The sequence below is a fragment of the Montipora capricornis genome, chromosome 10 (genome assembly GCF_036669925.1).
Source record: "Montipora capricornis isolate CH-2021 chromosome 10, ASM3666992v2, whole genome shotgun sequence".
Taxonomy (NCBI): domain Eukaryota; kingdom Metazoa; phylum Cnidaria; class Anthozoa; order Scleractinia; family Acroporidae; genus Montipora; species Montipora capricornis.
The window spans coordinates 72,637,823-72,648,608 of record NC_090892.1 but is presented as its reverse complement, the minus strand read 5'-3'; the positions used below and the strand labels follow the sequence as shown (position 1 = coordinate 72,648,608).

At 40.0% G+C, this 10,786-nt stretch overlaps 1 protein-coding gene across 1 annotated transcript; it reads right to left on the bottom strand.

Annotated features, from left to right (window-relative positions):
* Window positions 1–5,182: 5,182 nt before the first annotated feature.
* LOC138019349 (major facilitator superfamily domain-containing protein 6-like) lies at window positions 5,183–10,084 on the bottom strand. Its single transcript, XM_068866111.1, has 3 exons — window positions 10,077–10,084; window positions 7,199–8,520; window positions 5,183–5,885 (listed from the first exon to the last, which is right to left on the bottom strand). The coding sequence occupies exons 2-3, from the start codon at window positions 8,466–8,468 to the stop codon at window positions 5,650–5,652; spliced, it is 1,506 nt and encodes a 501-aa protein (XP_068722212.1). The 5' UTR covers window positions 8,469–8,520; window positions 10,077–10,084; the 3' UTR covers window positions 5,183–5,649.
* Between the last annotated feature and the right edge of the window lie 702 nt (window positions 10,085–10,786).

The window sequence follows — 10,786 nt, the reverse complement described above, 5'->3', positions numbered from 1 at the left end:
GGGTTACTCCTTAGTATCTGGATAGAGATCTTCTTCTCACTACTTTTTCCTCCGGCCGCGCTTTAGCCATTTGATGAGGGCCAGTCTCGTGCTTCTCAAGTTGCCTCCTTCGTGGCCAAAAAGAATTCTGGGTAATTCTGCCATTCCTTGACAAGGCGAGCCCCCCGATTCTCATTTCATTGATTTTTTATAAGTGTCGGGTCACCCAGTCCTACCAGCCAAATACAGCACTGATTGAAGTTTTTAGCTTTGAAAACTGGCCCAAATTGTATCGGTAGGTCCTGGATTTCGTCCACGGAAAGGCCAGAGAGACAACTTCACTCGTGAACCGCCATGTTTACAAGAGATCATTTTAGGCGACCCAGTCTGCATGAAACCATCTCTCACCTCTGTCTCGAAAAGACCAGACACGCGCGCTTCTTACCATACGAGTTTATGCCTGTAGAATCTGTTTAACTGAAATGTCAATTCCTTGTAACTGAACCAGCATCTTATTTTTTATTTATTTATTTATTTTTATTTTTATTTTTTGCTAGGCTACGTATCGGAGAGCCATAACATTTACGCATGCGCGGACGGAATGTTTGAACAAGAGACAAATACGCAGTACCTCCAGACCCGGCGCTGGAGCGTCGTACCAAACGAGTCATCCCGGGATTTCGGCCCGTGCGATCGCTTTTGGACGCAGTTGGCCCTTCGCTGCTTTCTGCTACCGACCTTGCCTCCCGGTACGGCATTGAGGGAGAGATATGTCGGCCCCTAAACCATATAAGACAAATCCCACGCCTACTCACAGCTCCAAACCGCCCTTGTCAATTTAACGTAAGAATTCGATGACTTATATATTCAAGAAAAACTTATTTTATCTGTCATATGGTAAGCACTGAAGTCGCAGATTACAAAGTGTGCGCATGCGCCCTGCTAAAGGTAACATACATACATGCATGCTTGCATAAACTCTATTTCATCTCGAGTTTCAGAATAACTACAAGAGCTAATATCTTCGAGACATTACATTTACAGCTAAAATACAAAGCATAACTAGATACACAATATTTAAAGATAGATTAATTAACAAGAAAAGCCGCTGTACAAAATGCGACCCTCGATTCTCTTTTAAAACCAGTAAACTCAGTGGTACGGATAAAATCAGGTAGCGCATTTCGCAACTTAGCTGATACCTTAGAAAAAGTACTAAGACCATAACTGGTTGTTTCAGGTTTATTGAGGGACAGAATGTAATTTCCGCGAAGATCATGCATAAACAGATTTTCAATGCGCTTATTGCATAGAGATGTAGAGTTTGACTTAAGTGGTAACTGAGAACAGGTAATTTGCAAATGTAAATCTCAGTATTCTCTTATTTACATAATACCCTTTGCTTGACAAGAAATTACGAAAGGCCAGTTTTTGCTACGAGGATAACAGCAAAGACAAGCACTACCTTGTTGAGAGTTTTCCAGAGTAAAAACTTCTTCAGAAATCAAAAAATCTACGTTAACAGCACACACCAGGGTTACTCCTTAGTATCTGGCTAGAGATCTTCTTCTCACTACTTTTTCCTCCGGCCGCGCTTTAGCCATTTGATGAGGGCCAGTCTCGTGCTTCTCAAGTTGCCTCCTTCGTGGCCAAAAAGAATTCTGGGTAATTCTGCCATTCCTTGACAAGGCGAGCCCCCCGATTCTCATTTCATTGATTTTTTATAAGTGTCGGGTCACCCAATCCTACCAGCCAAATACAGCACTGATTGAAGTTTTTAGCTTTGAAAACTGGCCCAAATTGTATCGGTAGGTCCTGGATTTCGTCCACGGAAAGGCCAGAGAGACAACTTCACTCGTGAACCGCCATGTTTACAACAGATCATTGAAACCATCTCTCACCTCTGTTTTCTTCCAAAGGTTTGCCTCTACCCACATTCCAGCTTAATGATGCCAGTCTGGGGTTTTCTGTTGACGAAGATGGCCCGAAAGATCTCTTATAAAATGATGAACCTACCAGATATAATCCACCTCGCTCACTCTTCGAACATGAACTGTTGACATTTGTCACGTGACGCCTAAACCTGAGCCCACATCTCGAAACCGCAGATGTTGCTATGAGAACTTCTTATATGGCGTTATCAAGCGCCGCTAGCCTTTTTTTTCGCGAAAGATTCCTTTAAAGAAAATAAGTATTTCGGTGGTAAAGGGTTAACGAATCACTATTTGACGGTCCGCCGTTAAAGAAAGTAAAATTTACAAACAGGAGTGTTCGCTTCCTCGTTTATAAGGTCTATTCTTCGGACAGAAAGCTAAATGTAGTATGACGCTCTGCACAGTCACAAAATCTCGTTTAACGGACTGCTTGAGATTTTTCATATCGGACTGGAGTATTACGTTTCCTTAACCACCTTGAAAAGTCAAGTTCTTTACACGCAAATTTCGAACAAATTGATTGTCTTGAGTAGAAAAAGTAAAGACCATTGCCTTTGTCTTTTTTTAACTCAAACGTCACGGCGTGATCTTAAGCCTGCACTCTTGATTAGCACTAAAATTCTGCTTTCGAGGTGGCCATTTGTGCCTAACAACACTACTAGAATTCTGTTTTGGCGGAGGCTCACAAAAATGGCATTTTTGTCTGTGGGTTTATAATTGTCGATAACAAGTGATCGGAGTTTTTTTACTTACTCCACTGTATTCATGTCATGCTGATCTATAATAAAAGCCCCATTGAGTATTTGACCAAACTACAAAAGTGACACCCCGTTTATAATAAGGCTTGGGTTTAGGATGAGGCATGAGGTTAGTGACGTGTGGCGCGGATCTCTCTAAAATGTACAGAATGGAGCCGAGAGGGTTATAGCATGTTTACGAAAATATGATTATGTTTGCTCTACTTTAAGGGAGTTGCACTGGCTGCCTCTTGAACGAAGAATAGTTTTTATGATAAATCTAATTACATTTAAGATTATGAACAATGTATTTCAAGATATTTAAGTAGCCTCTGTGCTACTCGTTATAATTTTAAGACTTACGGTTATGGGGCTTATTATGTTGCTGCGCCTAGACTGTGGAATATGCTCCCGATTGATATTAGACAGGTTAGAGACAATTAATAGTTTTAAATCAAAGTTAAAATCGTATCTTTTTAGACAACCCTATTTTTAACATATTATTCTAGCATATGCTTTATCTATACTCACTCTTACTAAAGCCCTCAATACAATTGGTACGACTTTGGTTTTCACTTCCCACATCCTCCTCAATTCTCTGGCCAGACTTTGATACTTTTCAACCTTCTCGGCCTCCTTTTCTTTTGTTCCACTGTCTTCTGGAATTGCCACGTTTATAATATGACAGCTTTTCTTGCTTTTGTCAACAAGCACTAGATCTGGCCTTATTATTATTATTATTATTATTATTATTATTATTATTATTATTATTATTATTATTAAAACTGATTGTCTTTCATCGGAAACACACAGCATTCACAAGCTGTTGCTGCACGTGACAACACGTGACAGGTGCAAAACATTCCTCTCTGTCTAAAGGAAAGAATAAAGTACTATTGTACTGGTCTAAAAATCGGGGATGTTTTGATAGATTCACCATATCTCTCTGTAGTTGAAAGACTACTTGACAAGAAAAGAAATCGTTGCATTGAGATTTACAAAGAAGGGTATGGAAATGTGCATCAAGTGCATAAAGTGTGCATCAAATGCGCATCAACTTTAGTTGTTCCTATATTTTTAATATTTTCTTGCCGATGTTGTGACTAAACCGATTCGACTGCCTAAAAGATGCTTAGACGGAGTTGCATGTTGTTCTTCACAATCACGAAACGGTGTATACTAAATAAAAAAGCCTTCGCTTTCACCAAACAAACCCCAGTAAGTCTCAGATAGGAAGGAAAGCCATTTCAAGTTCATTTATTTTCAACAAAAAGCACTCAATTAGCCAGTAATGCTCTTTGTTTGTCCCTCCAAAATTGTGCCGCGTTTCCAGGGCCTCTCTTCTGTGCGTCCCTTGTCGTGGAGGAAAGAGACCTCGGTTGCGTCTGGTCACGAGTCTCCCAAAATCTGCGAGCTTTTCCAAATGTGTGTTAGGGGAGGGGTAGTAGTGTAGGCTTTGTCATCATTTGGCACGCATTTGATTGATTCTATGGCCAGATGACCATCAACACGTTTAGCAGCAAGTTATTAACTACACATGAAATTTGACGTGTAAGGCAAAACGTTGTTGTCTAATCGATCGGCAAGACAGAAAATAAACTCGCGTGCTTCGAATGTCCTTGTGAACTTGAAAAAGCTCAAGTAATGATAATTCGAAAAGTGGCTCAACTGAACAATGTTTTTATTGCTGCGAAGCGAGCGCAGCGATCGAGCAGCAACGTGTTCTGGATTCGTAAGAACTTTGGATTAATAATCACCATAATTAGCCAGAATGCAGTGCGCCATTCACCAGCTTTAACAAAAATGCATTGCATTTGCGCAGAACGCCGCCAAACAGTCTGGAGATTGCTTAAGCAAGAGGTCCTGAAAATATTCGATAAAACAACAATCATGATGTAACATTGAAAACTCACAGCAATTCCAAATCTAGATTAAGTCCTCGCATATAAATCTTATTGCGCAAAGTTCTGTCACTATGGGCCTGTCTATATGAGGCGAGCCAGCCCGGCTGGCCCGCTTTGCGGAGACCTCGGCTAATGCCTATTTTCTATGGTAAATTCTCGATTCGTTTGTATGAAAAGGCAGGCTGGCCTGCTTGCCGAGATCTCGGCAAGCCGGGCTGCAAAATACTCATCACAAACGGTCCAGCCCGGTTTGCCGGGATGAAAAATTATCAGGACGCGTGGGTTGCCTTGAAAACGCAGCAAGATCTAAGATTTGCATTCTCACAGGATTATTTTTGCATGTTTTGTTTAAAATTCCATTTCGTACTTGCTTGAGCTAAAATGAACCTTCATTTCGAGCCAAAATAGTTATCCCTTGCGTGACGTTGACGGTTACAAGGCCATACAAACACTTTAACGTAGTTGAAACAAAACCGGGTACTCAGCGTTTCCATCACAGTGTTTCTGTGAGAAATGCATCTATTAAGCCGCCAAAATGACCAAGTGTCATCTGACGTGACTTCTCGACCTCGCCGACTGCAACGAGAAAAGCGATGGAGCACGTTCACAATGTAACGCAACACAGCTCTAGACACCAAACACTTGTAATTCATAGCCCAATACATTTTCAAACGGAAATGTCATTTAAGAATAACACAAGAATAAATACTCCTTTTTCTTTTGCCATCTCAAACGTCAAGTAAAAGATAATTTCAAATGATGCCTTTATATCTGACGTTTGTCACCGCTGTTTGTATATTATTTCTGATAAATATGAATTCAGCCTAGGCCGGAAAAACAAGATTCTTATTAGCAAAAAAGTGTACATGAATCAGTAGAAACAGAATGGGTGAGAATGTTCTACAGCAATGCTTTCTGTTAGATACACTGGTTTAGTTCTTTCTTAAGTTTCTGTAAAGCAACGTGGCTACCGGTAACTTGAGGCTGAAGTCGACATTATCCTGCCTTGCTATAGCAAAATATTAAAATACAATAAAAAACACGAGCGATTGCAAATAAAATCGCTCACGGCTTCCTCGAAGGTTTCAGTTCAGTTTATTCATCGTCATCTTTGTTTTGAGAGACCAGTTGATAACCTGCTTGATCGGCCTCTTCTTTCTGCTCTCGGGATCTTATCCACCAATGCGAAAGCACCAGAAACACAAACACGGCAACTGACGTCATAGCATACATGAAGAACGTTTTAGGTATACCGATACTGTTAATAATGACACCGCTGACCAGTACTCCAATGCACGCTCCCAGACCCCAGTGAACTCCTCCAATGACGCCTGGGAGAGAATGTGTAATGATCGTTATACCAAATATTTTATTTTTTTGCATACGAAAAAACTATGAAATTATGGTTTGTAGAGCTACAAGCAATTGCTAAAAGAGTTGAGACACTTAGTGTGAATAACCGCAAACTCACTATGTTGAGCATGCGCGGCGGTTACTTAGCGACCAAATCCACAAATGATAGTTCACAGGTTGTACGGGCACACTTAACAACAGGAGAATTACTGTAAAGGAATGCCCAATATACACAGCGGGCCCAAGTCACAGTCAGCGAACAAATGTGAACCAAACGTTTCCAGGGTACTCCTTCTTCATCAGTGCATGGTTTAAAGGCAACTGAAAAATGCGTTTGCTGACTTATAATGGTAATTGAACTGAGTAGAGTGCAATTTGGTCTTAAATCATACCTGCGATTTGAAATTACAAGTGTGATTTCAGACCAAAATTGCACGACACATAGTTCAATTACCACTTTATTACATCCATTTGGGAATCATAAAAACATTATTTATAGCTAAAATACAGGCAGTACCAACATTTTATTGATCCAGTTGGGAACAAAAGTTGCAAAACTCGCCATAAAATGGTTTTGTTTGTCTTTCATTTTTCTGCAATTTGATTGGTTACCTTAAACAAGCCTTGAAATCTGATTGGCTGTTTTGTTTTGGTGTTCCTTTCTAATTGGCTGGGAAAATGGTGAGCGGATCTAGAGCAAAAAATAGTGCGATTTTTTCCAAATCGCACTGCGGAGAGCCAATCAGATTGCAAGGATCAGCAGTGATTTCTAAATGGATGTAATAAAATATAAAACCAAAGTCCACAAACAGCGCACCCTACAGCCTGGTGGTCACAATAGGGCCGTTTATACGAGAGAAAATAAGCCGCGGCTTACTCTGGCCACGGCTTACATATAAGACGCGAACACCCCGTATAAATGGTAAAAAATCTACGTTCACGGCTTTCTCAAGCCGCGGCTTATCCTGGCCTGGGAGTTTATACTCGTCTAAATAGTTCCTTTCGCGTATTATGTACGCCGCGGCCAGAGTAAGCTGCGGCTTATTTTCTCTCGTATAAACGGCCCTAATGTGGACTTTGGTTTCATATAAAGTCAGTGCGCGCTGTAAACGTTGCAATTTTTGTTTTTATTTCAGCGTTATGTTGCACGGACATTTTTCAGTTGCTTTTAAACCACTGATGGAGAGGGAGTACCCTGGAAACGTTGGGTTCACACTTAAAGTTCTTGGACGCAAATATTAACTTTTCTTTACTATTCACTTTACTATTCATTTGGAAGAAAGTTACTTACCTTGTACCGTGGCATAGGAACCGGATTGCAACGAAACAGTCCCACCAAATACGACACAGGAAGACCAACCGAGTCCGTACAACAGTCCCTGAATACTGTGTAATACCACACCTAGCCAGGGATTGAGTACAAAGGCGAGACCTAAGAATACTGCTACATAGAGTAATAAACACCCAGCAGCAGTGGAAATAAGTCCAATTCTATCGATGCACATTCCTGAAGAAACATACCCAAGGAAAGCGAAGCAGTAACGCAGACCAGCTGCGACACCGATCATGTATGGCTGAGCTCCGAGGTCATCTAAGTACCATGGTCCAAAGTTCTCTTGCATTCCAGTCAGGATACCGAAGTAGCATGTCACAATAATGATGATCAAGTTACGACCGCAAAGAAGCTCAAACGTTTCAGAAGCATTGAAAATGGGATGGTCGGATGATTTGTCATCTGGGTACTTTACTTCCAGAAAGAGAACATTGATTATTGCAAGTGTGCTAAAACCGGCAAAAAAGTAAAATGAAATATGGTAGTTCTTCACTACCTCCCCACAAACATCCGATTTGTAAAGACTGATTACTCCTCCGACCAAAAACGAACCAACGGCGACTCCAAACTCGCCCCATATTCGGAAAGTTCCGAATTTCTTTACGTTTTCTCGAAGGAAAACAACCAACATTGCATCTTTCATTGCAAAAACGACAGATCCGATAATTTGGAAAATCAAAACAATGGTCAGAAAAATGATGAAGATTTGCTTGATCTCGTGATGGTCGATTTTACGAGCAAACCCTTTAGTGAAATTCTTGTTTGCAAAGTGATTTTTTGCATCACTGGTATTGCCTATCTCTTGTCCCAGTACAATTCCGTTAGGAGTGAATAATAATGCCTTTGTCACTGTTCTGTTTGCTCTGGTTTCGATACACATTTGCTTTTGTGGTTGAACAGCAATAAACATTAAGTTTCCGGCTGTGAATGACACCAGTGAGGCAAGTAGAATAACTTTATGTACTTTGTACTTGTCACCAATTATTCCCCATATTGGTGAGCCGATAAATTTTGTTAAGAATCGCAACCCAAGTACAGCACCCGTTTGACCAGCCGTAAGTCCAAGTTGTTTGAAATACAAAGCTATATAAGGAAATGAACTTCCGATGCCAATGTAAAATAAGAAATAATAACATTTATACAACATAGAGGACAGTTGTGACGTGTCTTGAGAAGACTGTGTTGAAATTTCTCTTCCTGCTCTCCGCGTGGTATCCTCTTCCTCCATTTTGTTTTCGCTAACAGAAGTTCCCGCTAGCGCTCTTGAGTCTTCTTGTTTACTGTTGCCAAAGAAAGTGATTTCAAATCAAACTGACTCATTCGTAAGGTTGGGCATTCATTACTTATTTACATAATTATTCAATTTTCATACTTGGATAGCGACCATCTTTCAACAGTTTGCACGCAAACCAACAGGTAAAGTATGCCACCAAAAAAGAACGAGTCATGATAATATCGAGGGCTTCATATTTAACAAAAACGAAAACAATCGCACAATATCAGTAACAGGCCATTTTTGAAATATCAAATATTCGGCTTGATAGTAAGGCAGTGAGGACAAAAACAATAGAAACATATTGGAATGAATGTGAAAAATATTCACATATCATCCGCTTTCCTTTATCTATCCTTTATCTATCCTTTATCGAAAAAGACCTATCCATTAAATGCTAACCGGGTTGAAACCAATTTTTAACTTTTTATTTGTCAATGATTGCTGTTGCATTAGGAAGTTAGTGTTACATCAAGTTTTATTGTAAGGTCAGTGTTCCCCGAGGGATTCAAAAGGTCAACACAAGTGTCACATTGTGTTTCTCTCGAGTGTGACAGCAACCAATATCGCTAAAACAATGCAGTTGCATATTAATTTTAAATGTGAAGAAATATGACACGATTCTCATTTAGCAGAGATCCGTTGAATTTAAGAGAGTCTCTTAAATTCAACGGATCTCTATTAAATGAGAATCGTGTCATATTTGTAACCGTTAAACAATATCGAAGTTCGACAAAAGTCAGTGCATAAACCATAGTGATTTTGAGCGGAACTGAGAGGGGTAGAGGCTATTTACGAGCTTTGTGGGGGAGGGGTGGGGGTAGGTGCGTTTGTTGCATTGTTCAGATCCTTGAGCAACATTTGGAGCTAAAATTCTATATTTCTTGGCTGTGATAATTCGGCTATCCCAGAAACAGAAAATCGACACTTGATACTTAACATTACTTTTAATATATCCTAAATGTTAATCTCCGAACAATATAGTTTACTGAAAAAAATCAAGCGGTGTGGTCTTGCCCCAGTACAGTCACAAATTGACTTAATTTACGCGCGAAAACAAACAAAGGTCCGCCACTTTAACCAATCAAGAGAAGCCGTGCCACGCGTGACTGCTTCTCATGTTACATGTAATTTTCGCGTAAAGCCTGCTTGTTTAGCAATTCTAGTTTTTGTGCGTTTCCGGCTCCGCAAAAGTGCCATACACTACTACATGATGGGACGCACGAAGCCCTAACCGTAAGTTCTTCAAAGGATTGCTAGTACGGCGTACTAGGATTCCTAACATACTTTTAATTGAGAAGCGCAAGTTTTAACACTCTGCAGAGAACTCCAGAGAACTCCAGAAAATATGATCCTTAGTGAACTGTTCATTCTCTTTTGATGAACTTGGATTAGAGGAGCAGTGGGCACAGAGGGTACAGAGGAACAGTAGGCACAGAGGAAACTTATGCACCAAGGAACAGTGAGCACAGAGAAACAGTATGCACAGTATATAATGGATAACAGAAAAACAGAAGAAGAAACCAGAAGACTAAAAGCCAACAGTTTTAAGGGTTAAGTTACCTTGAATTGGGACGTGGCTGCCTCCACTCTTTTTACATAGGAAGTCGATATTGTTGACACAACCCAGTTACCTCTTAACTGAAACCCAATCAATTCATTGAATTAATGGGTGTCAGTGAAGAGGTCACTACGGTGTGTGAACAATATCTACTTCCAACATAAAACGGATGGAAGAAAAGAAATCAAATCGTGTTTCCTTTTTTGCAACAATTGTGAATAATAATTGGCACTTTTATTCAACGAAGACTAGTTCGAGGTAGATGAAGGGCCTGTGTTGTCAGCTGCGGTTTCAAAGTTACTGGCCACGTCATCCTATTACAATAACACAACGATTGCTCTTTCACAAATATAGATTTTTAAAGACTACAATCAGTAACAATAGGATTTGTTCCACTAAAAGTGCAGACAGAAAAGTAAAAAATATAAAAAAGTACAGCTTATCTGCTGAATACCCCGCCACTTATTCATAGAATTCGTTCTGAAAGTCGCCTATAGTAATGAAGTCAGTACGAAGATTCAAGTTTTTCATCAAATAGAGCCCTTTAAAGAAAACGACAGAACGTTTAAGATTATAAGACAAGTTTCGACAGAAACTTCTGTCATCTTCAGTTGATTAATGCACAAAGCGTTAGAACTTGAATTTCAAAGTAGGAAAAAGTGCTAATTATGCTAGTAACAACGGAATGTACATAAAACGTTAGCATAATTAG